Here is a 12,800-nt window from a genome sequence, read left to right as displayed (position 1 = left end):
GGAGTGATTATCTGGAGAAAGTGATTATATGGCTGAAAGTGATTCTCTAGTGATTATCTAAAATAAAAATATATGAAAAAATTGATTATATATGAGAAGTGTATCAGGGGAAACTGCTTTTTTACTCCTCAGCTTCTAATTTATTAAAAAAATTACTCCTATAAATTTTACTTAAAAAATTAAAAACTAAAAACTATCCCAGCCAAACGGACACTAACTAAATAATAATCTCCGTGGCGCAATCATCACGGATTCCTCCTCCGGCTCCTAGCCCAAACTGCCCTGCTGCCGCGGCGGCACGCCACCAAGGCTGTGGAGTGTTCGCGCGCGAGCAACCGAGCCGGAGCGCGGCGCCACCGTCCAGAAACCGCCATGAGGCCACGGCCACTGCCTCTTCCGCTCCTCCTGCTGCTCGCGCTCTTCCCATCACCACCAGCGGCGGCGGGTGGCCTCGGCGCGTGGGAAGCGATCCGCGCGGGGGCGGCCGGGCGCAGGGCGTTGCCGGCGGCGCAGGAGGGGGCGGTCGCGGGGGTGCTCCGCCGGCTCCTCCCCTCCCATGCGCATAGCTTCCGCTTCCAAATCGACTCCAAGGTTGGATGGAGGATCTAGTGCTCCTACTTTCTACTTGCTCCCCTCTTGTTTCGAGACAAAAATACTAAATTACTGACTCTTTTGTTCCGTGTCGTTTTGCTTTTGTTCGCTCCAGCGCAACGTCTGTGGTGAATCAAGCTGCTTCAGGATAAGCAGCATCGTCGATGACTCTGGCAAAGGCGGAGCGGAGATTCTGTATGCTCTTCTTCTCCCCACTTGTTTTTTGTCCCACAAATTGTGTGCTTCATTGTTGTATGATGCGTCGATGAGGTTGATATACAGATGTTGTGACACGTGCTTGATCAAATACCTCATCCGTGTTCTACATTGATTGCGCCACATGGAGCACGCATTGCTCTGGTCATGATCACTCCTTGTCTGCCTTTTCTTTTGGTGCTGTGGTTTGCTCAAAATTCAAAAAATGTTTGTGGACTTTGATTCCTCGATTGAGCATTGGGAACACATGGAGTGCAAGAACTGCCAAAGTTGAACGTTTGTTATGTCTCCATTTCTAAGGTGAATGCAATCACCTCTTCTTGTTTATGGTGTACAGGATCCAGGGAACCACTGGTGTTGAGCTTGCATCTGGCCTCCACTGGTACTTGAAATACTGGTGTGGCGCGCACATTTCTTGGGATAAGACTGGTGGTGCACAACTGGCGTCGATCCCTTTGCCTAGCTCTCTGCCGCAAGTAAAGGGGACAGGAGTGAAGATTGAGCGCCCTGTTCCATGGAATTACTATCAGAATGTTGTCACCTCTAGCTGTGAGTCCTTTCTTTGCTTATATTTCTGTTTCATAATCTTTATTTTAATCCAAATTTACTCTTTTCTTTAGCCTCAAGCTCTGAGTCCCTCATTATACTCTGATATTCTACCATCCACGTGCACTACAAATATAAATGCATGGTGTGGTTTTTGAAGTATGATCATTGCCATTTTGTTGCATTGATGCAGCAGTACCAATCTACTACTTCTATTGCACATGTCAAATAACTGTTTCAGCATTTGGTTTCGTACATCTGAATCCTGCTATTTTTTTCCTGAGCATTTTGCTTTGTTGACCTGCCCAGTGCATACATTTAGCATTTGTCATATTGAAAATTTAAATACAATTCCTATTTCCGAAAGAAATATCTCTGAAACTTTCCCAGTACTTACATGGGATTCCATCATTTTTTTCTCTCTGATAAAATTCATGTAGCGTTTCTATAGACTCCTTTGTGTGGTGGGACTGGAAAAGATGGGAGAAAGAAATCGACTGGATGGCACTTCAAGGAATTAACTTGCCTTTAGCATTTACTGGGCAGGAAGCTATTTGGCAAAAGGTTTTTAAGGTAGTGTGACAGACAAATCTACAATTCTGAACTGTTCTATCAAGTTTTTACAACTTATTTTAAAGCATACTTCAATTAATGTTTAGAACGATAATACTATAAATTATTCAGAATAATTTCGATAATGGTGGACCATATATTTTTAGCATAATGGGTCATATGTTTAGACTTTAGACCTGAGCAAAACTGGGCCAGTGTAAAACCCAGTTTTGTCAGGCCGCATGGCCTTGCCCAGTCATGGTCCACTAGGCTAGTTCAGCAAGTTGAGCCAAATAAGATAGAGTGCTTGTCCTTACTAATAGGAACTAGTTATTGAGTACAAGAAATTTACAATTTCTATTCTAGAAAATTAGAATCCAAATGATCAAATAATTGAACAGCACACAAGATAATACCAAAAATTTAACCCGATTTAGTTTTGTCTTTGTCAAACTGTTGAGAGTAGAGATAGTAGTGTGATGAGTTTCAATATTATTCTCCTTGCTTTATATTATACATCAAATATTGCCGCAACACCTAAACAATGAAAAAATCTGACACTGATTGCAGACATGCAGTTATCTAAAAATTACCATTACTGATCAATTTAATACCTTTTGCAAACATCATAGACCTAAAAGTTACTTCTTCCTTTCATTGGGTTGTCACTGTTTTCTCATTTCCTGTCCACAGCATTTTGGACTTATGTTGTGATTTCAAATTCCTTTTTAACTTCTTGTTGCAATTGAGACCTTATTAGTTATTGAATTCTCTTTCAGAGTTTTAATGTCACCAACAGAGATTTAGATGATTTTTTCGGTGGACCAGCTTTCCTTGCTTGGGCTAGAATGGGGAACTTGCATGGGTAAGTAAAGTCTAAATTTATCCGAGTAAATATTACAAAACCACACTTCTTTTGAGTAAACTGTAACAGAACAACACCTATTTGTTTCATTTCACAATACCGCACTTATTTTGGGTAAACTATCACATAACTACATTTTTTTCTCTTTCCATTTCCCAGAACTACTCTTTCTTGCAACAATTTTTTTTGGAAAAATACGTTTTAAAGTGCCTGGGCCCACATGGCACTCACACTTTCTATGAGTAGGCCATGTGGGTCCGCTCTGTTCAACCTAACAAAAGTGTGGTTTTGTGAAAAAATGTTGGATAAAAGTATAATTTTGTTCAAAGAAAACAAAAAAGTGTATTTTTGTGATACTTCACCTAAAATAAGTGTGCTTTTGTGAAATGGAAACAAAAAAGTGTAGTTTTATGATAATTTACCCAGAAGTTGTGGTTTTGTGATATTTACTCACTTTACTCTCTATTGCTTAGTTGGCAAAAAAATGTGAGATAAATGGTACAATAACTATAACATAATAAGGCTATGTTCTCTGATACAGGTTTTAGGTTAATAGTTCGGATAGAATGATTAACTGCCTTATGTGTAAAAATAGAGGACTTCACAAAGTTTTGTTTAAAGGCCTTCACATGATGACATCTCCATACTGAAGAGGATATGTTTTTGAGGTGTTCACTGTTTGGGCTTTTGGTCCAATGGAACTCTGTTCATATTGCTAAATTGTACAGATTATTAAAGGTTTCTCTTCCTGATTTCTCTTTGGAAATCGGTGTTTCCATTCCATATTTCCCATAATTCATTTGGACCACATTATAGCATGACCATAACATTCAGTAGTAGTTCTGTAGTTAAACTTGTATGATAAATAGTATTATTTGGCGATATGATTACTTGGTGGTACATATTTATTGGTCTGACACACAAAAAAAAGCAATGAACTTAATATTTTTAATCTCTTAGATGGGGTGGACCACTTTCACAAAATTGGTTGGATCAACAATTGGCACTGCAGAAGAAAATACTATCCCGCATGGTTGAGCTTGGGATGGTCCCTGGTATGGTTTGTTTAACAGACCAGAATCACTGTTTTTTACTATTTGACATCTGCCATCACATTTATGCTGCTTTTCCACCTATCATTCAAGCTGTCTTACATTTTTATTTCTCTCCCATCTATTTTAGCCATGTGTTTTTGACACAAATTGACAGATAAATGTACTTTTTACAAGTGATATTCTATTACTATATGTGGTAAAGGCTGTTTCAAGTTTTATACTTACAATGCACTTCTATTTTACAGTTCTACCATCGTTCTCAGGAAATGTACCAGCTGTTTTCAAAAAATTATTTCCATCTGCCAGCATAACCCGGCTTGGTGACTGGTAACATATTTTCTTGTGTCATTTGTGTCGATATTGTCTGAAAATTTGTGCTAGTTTAGACACTACTAAATTTTTGGTTTTCCTATGCAATGTTGTATTTAGAGTTACTAATTCTTTTTGTTACTGTAGATTTTTGTTGTTATTATCTGTTTATAACTATTATTAATTATGGTGGCTGAAGGCCAAATTTGCTGCTGATTGTATTCACAGTGTCTCTTGTAAAGTAACATCCAATGTAAATGGGCAAAAAGGTTTCAGACTTCCAGTCTAGTTAACTTGGTAGTAGCTATGAACACATTTTTAGTTCTTAGAATTGAGTGAGTCAACATTATAGGACTACATGCGCAGTTGCCAGCCGACAAATGCTTAGTTCTGGGGCAATTTATGCACACATGATAGCTTGAAGTTACATGTTTTTATATCCTTGTTTCCAGAAAGAAAGGGAAGTTCAGACTCAACTTCTTCACACTAAACTGTAAAGCTCTTAAAACTATCAAACCAATGTGTACTGTCAGTGCTCATGTGCCTAATTTCCAGCATTAAAATGTCAGTTGGCTACCATTTCAATTAGAAAACTTCTGCCTGAAATGTGCTTGTATTGATGGTCTATGAGATATTTCTGCTTCAGGCCATTAATGCTGGTAGTTACATCTGCTTCAGGAACACTGTTAATGCTGATCCTAGGTGGTGCTGCACTTATCTTCTCGATCCTTCTGATGCATTGTTTATTGATGTGGGGCAGGCTTTTATCAGGCAACAAATAAAAGGTCTGTACCTGTCATTTGTTTCATTGGTTATTGAAATTTTCATTTTCCCAGATAGTCCACGAAGTTGCTGAATCAAACAGTCAGTTCATAAGAACTCACTTTTGATGTATCTTTGTGTAACCTTTACATAGAGTTTTCATCTTTTTGGATGTATGCAGAATACGGTGATGTGACCAACATCTATAATTGGTAAGGCCTACTAATCTGCTTCTTTGGAATATCTCCTGAGTGTGTTGCATGATTTATCTGTTTCCTTGCATGTTGGGTTACAAGGGCTATCAGATGCTATTAGTGGATATGTTTTACCTTGTCATTTATTGAGATATTCTGCTGGTTGCTAACAAAGAATGTATAAATAAGAACATTATGGTTCTTGGCGCAAGAAACATTTAATTCAAAACAGTTCGATACTGTAAGATATTTCGTACCAGTCTAGTTTTGTAGCAAGGGATAGAACTTGAATGTTGAAAATATGAAGGGAGAATCCAGCACCAGGGTTGCCCAAAATTGAAAACACTGAAGCAATGCTTTATCCTTGGAGAACATCAAAGGAGAAGGTCCAATCTATTCTGATGGATTCAATTGCAATATTCTGTGTTTTTCTCATGTGATATTGTAGATGAGACAAACATTCTGATCAACATAATTTTAAGAATATAGGACCATAATGATGCATTTGCATTGTGCGCCAAGAGGCCAATGTATAGAGTACATGAGGACTGATGAATCTAGACCAAAAGTAGAGCAGTAATAAACCTAAACTAATATATTTATATCATTGACATCATAACCAGCACTGTCTTCCTTCCCTGGCTTTGTCCTTTGTTTAGCTCACAAGTGTGAACTTGGCTATCCTGAGAAAGATTTGGTTATTAATGATGTCTAGAGTATTGACAGAATATCCACATCATCCCCATTTAAGGTATGATAGTTCAAAGTTCTTGATTTATGGGTGGTGCATTATGTCGCTCTGCTCATATCTCATTGGTTAACGAGTTGTTTGACCTTTTGTGTATTTATGTTCTTTGCTCACTTGCTGTTTTTAGTTTCTATATCATGTACATATTGCATACTGTACAATTATGGTTGTTGCTTTCAGTGACACATTCAATGAGAATACCCCACCCACAAATGAACCAGTGTATATTTCATCACTTGGTTCTGCTATCTATGACGCAATGTCAAGAGGTAACAAGGATGCAGTGTGGTTAATGCAGGTTTGCCCACATTTTTCTTTTACCTTTGAAATGTAAAAATTCTGCAGGTTATGTTGTCATAACAGCCATAGGTCCTTAAGACCGTAGTAACTTGTTCAATGAAGAAGACAGAGGAGAGAGTCATTGGGCAAACAAAAAAAAAAGGAGGTGAAAAATGTAAAGAACTACACTATCGGTCAAACAATGTCCATAGGAAGTACTATATATGAAATATTCTTATTCATACTGGCTCCTGTCCAAGTTTGTTAAACAAAAAAATAGAAACAGTGAATTGCACAAAACTACAACTATTGTGCTATTTGTAACACAAAACTACAACTATTGTGCCTAGTAATACAAAATTACAAGTTTTGTACACCAATTTCACACGTAACCTGATTTCGGTTATCTCTGCCATCGAGATTCATTGTTCACGATACAAAAATCAGTGGCCTTTTGTTTCTCTAAAAATCCTAGAACCTTTTTGTATGTGTCCTATAATCCATGTGCAACCTATTTTAATAGGATTTACCCAAAAAGTATGTGTAGAATTTAAACTAAAATTCTCCAAAAAAAAGCTAATTTTATAACTTCTAACAATTGTTAGGGTCTAAAATAAAATCCCAAAAATCTAGAGAAATTCACTAATATTCTTCTTATATAATGGACTAATTTTAAAAATTATTTACAGTCCTAAGTTATATGGTGAAAAAGTGAGTTCTTTTATAACCTAGGGCTACAAATTATTTCCTAGCCCTAGGTCATATGGTGAAAAATCTTATCTTTAATACTTAAAAAACACATAGTGGTTCCTGTTCCGCTCGCATGTGTTCCGCTTCCGGTATTTCCGGCGCCTGCATTCCGCTCTGCTCCCCCGCGTGGGCCCACGTCCCACACCCGCGCTGCCGCGTGCTCTTGCGTGGGCTTTCCTGCCGCGCATGCTCTCGCACCCGCTCCCGCGTGGACCCATCTGCCGTGCACACTCCCGCGCGGGCCTACTTCCCACGTGCGGCCACGTTACGTGCGAAGCATGTGCACGTAACTAGTAAGGAACTAATATTAGTTCACCATATAACCTAGGGCTGGAAATAATTTTAGAAATTAGTCAATGATATAAGAAGAATATTAATGAACTTCTCTAGATTTTTGGGATTTTATTTTAGGCCCTAACAATTGTTAGAAGTTATAAAAGTAGTCTTTTTAAAAAAATTAGTTTAAATTCTACATAGGCTTTTTTTGTGAATCCAATTAAAATGGGTTGCATATGGATTATAGAACACGTACAAAAAGTTCTGAGATTTTTGAAGAAACAGAAGGCCACTAATTTTTGTATTGGTGAACAGTACCGGTGAACATGAATTTCAATGGTAGAGATAACCAAAATTGGGTATGTGTGAAATTGGTGTACAAAACTTGTAGTTTTGTGTTACTAGTCACAATAGTTGTATTTTTGTGTTACAAATGGCACAATAGTTGTAGTTTTGTGCAATTCACTCAAATAGAAAAGAAGTTCTTTCTTGACATGGTGTCCTGTGAACAGAGAAAAGCCTTGCATTTGCTCTAAGCTACAGTTCTTTAGGAGACATGATTGGCAATCTTTAAACGGTATAAGTATGTTCCTTTACTTGATGCAGGGTTGGTTATTCTATTCAGATGCGGCATTCTGGAAAGTGCCTCAAATGAAAGTAAGCTCCTATCTTGACTTCGACCAATTTTACTTTGAGCACTCAAATAAATGTTATTCTCGTAGGAAAAAGGTTAATGCATACGTTCTTTATCCTTTTAAAAGACAAAGCATTGCAAGTTTGAAATATTAACACCTATTTGCAAATAGATTAATATGCCCCTTTTGACTTTCAGGCACTACTTCACTCTGTTCCAATTGGTAAGATGATAGTTCTTGATTTATTTGCTGATGTCAAGCCCATTTGGCAAATGTCCGCTCAATTCTATGGTGTACCATACATCTGGTATGTCTTCTTTTTCCTCCTATCCTGTAATTCAAAACCGCCATTCTTTATTCTCACTGTTAATATTAAAAATCTGCTTAGAATTTCCCATTTTCTCAACCATGTATACTGATTACATTCACTTAAACTAGGTGCTTGTTACACAACTTTGGTGGGAATATCGAAATGTATGGCATACTTGATTCAATTTCATCTGGCCCAATCGATGCTCGTACAAGTTACAATTCAACAATGGTATGCACACCTCTCTCTTATGGAGCCTCAAAACAATTTCTCAATTTGGCAATTTAATGTGTAAGTTAAAAATCTGTGTTATCTACTGTATCAAAGTTGAAGTGAATCGATCTCTTTACTTTGTTTCTGGAATTCTGTGTTATTCTGCTTAATTGGTTATTCATCTTTCATGATATGTATGGATGTTTCAGAACTTGTGCATTTTCAATGCTGCTTATAATCTGAATACTTATGTTTGGCACTTGCTTTTCTGTAGATTGGTGTGGGCATGTGCATGGAGGGAATAGAGCAGAATCCAGTTGTTTATGAGCTTATGTCTGAAATGGCATTTCGTAATAAAAAAGTTGAAGTTGAGGTAAATAGTACAAAGTCCATCAAACCCTATGAATTATGATTCACTGCTCTTCTCATTTCCCATCTGTGCACTATTAACTGTATGAAGTATAAGGTGCCACTCTAGACAAAGTTTCTGCTTTACAAAGATTACAGGGTAAATTTTAGTTAATATGTTACTGCATAAAGTTTTTACCTTCAAAATATTAAATGATAATCAATCTGGTCAAAAGTCTGCAGTTCTGCTAAGAGTTTTTTCCCCTCGTGTGGTTTCAGCAAGACCAGGGGTCAGGGGATTAATTGAATTTCTTTTATCTTTGGAGTTAAACGTTGACAGGTGCAGTATCCAAAAAGTTTTATGAAAAAATACCAAACTTTTTAAATTTCTAGTTTCTTGATAGAAATCTTTCGCACAGTCATGTTAACACGTGGTGAATGGAGAGAAGCTGTGTTACAGATCAATATTTGTCTCTTTTCTTTGTGACAAACTTGCTACAGCTTTGTTCAGTATTACTTCTTTATATATTGTTTTACATTTATTAAAATTTGCCCACATCTTTCACTTTGATAGGTTAATATTCATCTACATTTTTCCTTAACCTTCCAGGATTGGTTAAAAACCTACTCCTATAGACGATATGGTCAAGCAAATGCTGAAATAGAGAAAGCTTGGAGATATCTGTATCATACAATATACAATTGCACTGATGGAATTGCGGTGGGATTTCACACATGCTCCTTGTTGCAACTATCCAGCGCTTGTCCCCAGAGTAATATGTCATTTCATATGTTGATTGCAGGATCATAATAAGGACTATATAGTTGAATTTCCAGACATGAGTCCAAGCTTATTCAGCTCTCAGCTTTCCAAACGAAGGGGTATGTCAATCGCGAGGAAACATAGGAGGTTTTTCTTAAGTGAGGTCTCTGCAAGCCTACCACATCCGCATCTATGGTATTCCACAAAGGAAGCCACCAATGCCCTTGAACTATTCCTTAATGCAGGAAGTGATTTTTCAAAAAGTCTCACATATAGGTACAACACGCATCCCTCTTAAGTCTTGAGATCAGTTTGTACTTTTTCAGCTGTTGCCAACTCTATTCCTGCATTGACAATAGGTTTCAGACCCCCAAGCCCCATTCAGGGTACCATATTAATGCTCAGTTTTTTTTGGTTTAGCCAAAAAACCAACTATTCTGCATAGCAATGATTTTGCTTTAACTGAGTATTAATGATGACTGTTACCTCAGGTATGACCTTGTCGACCTAACTAGGCAGTGCCTGTCAAAATTAGCAAATGAAGTATACCTTGATGCGATGAGTTCGTACCAAAAGAAAGATTCGAATGGTTTGAATTTTCACACGAGGAAATTTGTCGAAATCATTGTGGATATTGATACACTACTAGCATCTGATGATAATTTCCTGCTGGGCCCCTGGTTGGAAAGTGCAAAAGGCCTTGCTATGACTGAAGATGAACGCAACCAGGTGTGTTCCACATTCTTCATCTTATATTTGGATCCTAAATCAATCCTTTTTTTTTTGTCATTGACAACTGAATCGAACTTTTCTATCAGTACGAATGGAATGCGAGAACACAGGTGACAATGTGGTATGACAACACAGAGACCGAGCAGAGTATATTGCATGACTACGGTAATATCTAGAACTACAGTTTGTAAGTCGACACCTACGAACCTGTATGATACTTCACCACTGCATTACTAATCCTGAATTCCCTTTTTTGACACCTAATTACCAGCCAATAAGTTTTGGAGTGGGCTGCTGAAGAGTTATTACCTTCCAAGGGCATCAAAATACTTCAGCTACTTATCAAGAAGCCTGCAAGAGAACCGGAGCTTCCAGCTGGAGGAATGGCGGAAGGACTGGATCTCATATTCCAACGAGTGGCAGTCCGGGAAGGAGCTGTACGCCGTGAAGGCCACGGGCGATGCTCTGGCGATTTCCAGGTCACTGTATAGAAAATACTTCAGCTAGTTGCGGTAAGTGCTTTGAGGTGTCATTGTTGACGAGGGAAATAGTGCACAGATGTGAGAAGTGGACCTAAACTTTGTGTGATAATAGTCACTCGTTTCACCCTTGGTTCTGCGTGTGGTAGCAAAGAAGGTTCAGCTGTGAAAAAACACCAAAAAATTAGTAAAACATTTGCAAATGGCAATGGATACTGCAAAAAGGCGTGTATATGTAGTAGCGGTGTACGTGCAGCGTATCCGTAGGGGTTGACGTGCAGCGTCTCGCCGTCGTTCGTGCTGGTTGCGCGGCCCGGCGGCAGTGAGCTCGAGCTGTTCGTTTCACTCGCCTCACGGCATGTGTGCTCTTGCGTGGAAGATCTCACTTTTTCCTGATGAGGTTGATCGTTCTCGAGGCACATGGTACTTGCGTTTGTTTACACTGGCCAAATTGAAGATGCGATGCTCTTCTGTTAGAGTTGTCATCCAATAGAACTCCAAAGCCTCCCTGTTAATTGTGCGCCATCGGACATAGTTGAAGTGTTCATATCAAGTTCTCAACAAAATCGATGGCACGGATATATAGCACTTGATCATCATCAATTGAAAGGAAACAAGTTCTCTTTGGAGCGAACATTCTTAAATCTAAAGGGGTGTTTGCAGGGCTCCAACTCCAAACTTCAGAACAGGTGTGAGAGTATAAGCTGACGGGTCTCTACGCGCCTTGCCAACGCTGAAACAGAAACACCACATAAATAAAAACGTGAAGAAAACCCTACCAGATCACATGATAGTACTCTCGCGCCCAATCTCCGTGGGACTCAGCTCGAGTCCAGCCCCTTTACACGTACATTAAGATGCTGAATAGAACTCAACCGGCCAATCCAAGAATGCATTGCTACTCTTTTTTTTTTTTTTGATAAAGTGAGTTTTATGGCTCTTATCGTACATTAAGATGATATAAATACAAGATCTCACTCTCGATTTTTCATAGCTCGGATGCACTTAGCCAAAAAAAAGGAAAAAAAGACAGCCAAAACAGCGTAAAGGAAAAAAAAGATCATAAGACAATCGCCAAAAGCGGGCTACGTTGGTGCACTAATATGGTGTCTAAATTGACATCCAAACCAGATAAAGATGTCTCTGACCGCTTGCTCCAGAAGGGTATATGTCGATGCCACCATATATTGATGCTTATATTGCTGCAACACATCACATGCACAGAGTCACCGGATATATGTAAAAATAACATGTAAAGAAGAGTTAATTTTTCTCTTATTAAAAATAATGTCATTGCTACTACATATACATTAAAAAAATTCAAAAAAGGCATAATCAGTTGTTTGCTACTCCACCAGTCACAAAATAAGTAATAATTTAGACATTGACACGGTCTCCAAAATAAAACTTTGACTACTACTTTTTATTGTATAAAATATAGCAAAAGTATACTATTATGAAACTACTTTCAAGATAAATCTACTCGTATTATTTTGAAATATTTGAATTCAATACATAAAATGTAATTTGTAACTAAAGTTTGGAACGACTGACTCACTACTACAAAAATGATTCAGTAAGATGCCCCAATACAGACCGTTCTATGGAGCCGCCTATACAAAGATTACCACAAACAACTCCAAACTAGAACAGATGATTCACGGTGTCTTGCTACAGCATAGTTATGCCAAAGTGGGAGTGGACATGGTATATAGGAATTGCACGTCCCTTCCACTTTGTATTCCCTAAGAGGAGGACGTCACGACACTCGGGACGCCATCCACTCCATCATCTAGTGACCGAAGAAGTTCGTATCTCTGGTTGCCCCTCCACCACCTCCACAGCCTCAACGGTCGCTGTCTCCAGTACGCGACGACATCGATTTCTCCTTTTGTTATGCTGCACCAAAGGTTAAATCTTCTTCTACACCGCATGAGCAATAATTATCCAGCAAATTTAGCCAATAGTCTGCCAAAACTGCACATCTCAGAAAGCACAAAATCATAAAACATTCTAACAAGGGCAAGGAGGCAGAAGAAAAACCCCTGTCAAACACCTATGTGACAGGCCAGCCATTAGTGAGGTAGAGAGAGTGAGAGAGAATGGGCTAAGCAAGTCAGATTCTACATGACATTTACATGAGGAGGTGCAATGAGGACAAACAACTTCTTTCTTGT

At 38.4% G+C, this 12,800-nt stretch overlaps 1 protein-coding gene across 1 annotated transcript; it reads left to right on the top strand.

Moving 5' to 3' along the window:
* The first annotated feature begins 229 nt into the window (after positions 1-229).
* Positions 230-10,859, top strand: LOC133912540 (alpha-N-acetylglucosaminidase). The gene is made up of 19 exons (XM_062355335.1): positions 230-591; positions 707-786; positions 1,145-1,356; positions 1,805-1,926; positions 2,685-2,770; positions 3,731-3,825; positions 4,071-4,152; positions 4,813-4,919; positions 5,078-5,108; positions 6,019-6,136; positions 7,750-7,800; positions 7,976-8,085; positions 8,217-8,319; positions 8,576-8,674; positions 9,260-9,370; positions 9,453-9,688; positions 9,904-10,141; positions 10,231-10,309; positions 10,416-10,859. Exons 1-19 carry the CDS (start codon positions 373-375, stop codon positions 10,649-10,651), a joined length of 2,415 nt encoding a protein of 804 aa, XP_062211319.1. The 5' UTR covers positions 230-372; the 3' UTR covers positions 10,652-10,859.
* The last annotated feature ends 1,941 nt before the right edge of the window (positions 10,860-12,800 follow it).

The sequence above is a fragment of the Phragmites australis genome, chromosome 3 (genome assembly GCF_958298935.1).
Source record: "Phragmites australis chromosome 3, lpPhrAust1.1, whole genome shotgun sequence".
Taxonomy (NCBI): domain Eukaryota; kingdom Viridiplantae; phylum Streptophyta; class Magnoliopsida; order Poales; family Poaceae; genus Phragmites; species Phragmites australis.
This window is presented reverse-complemented; position numbering and strand designations above follow the sequence as displayed.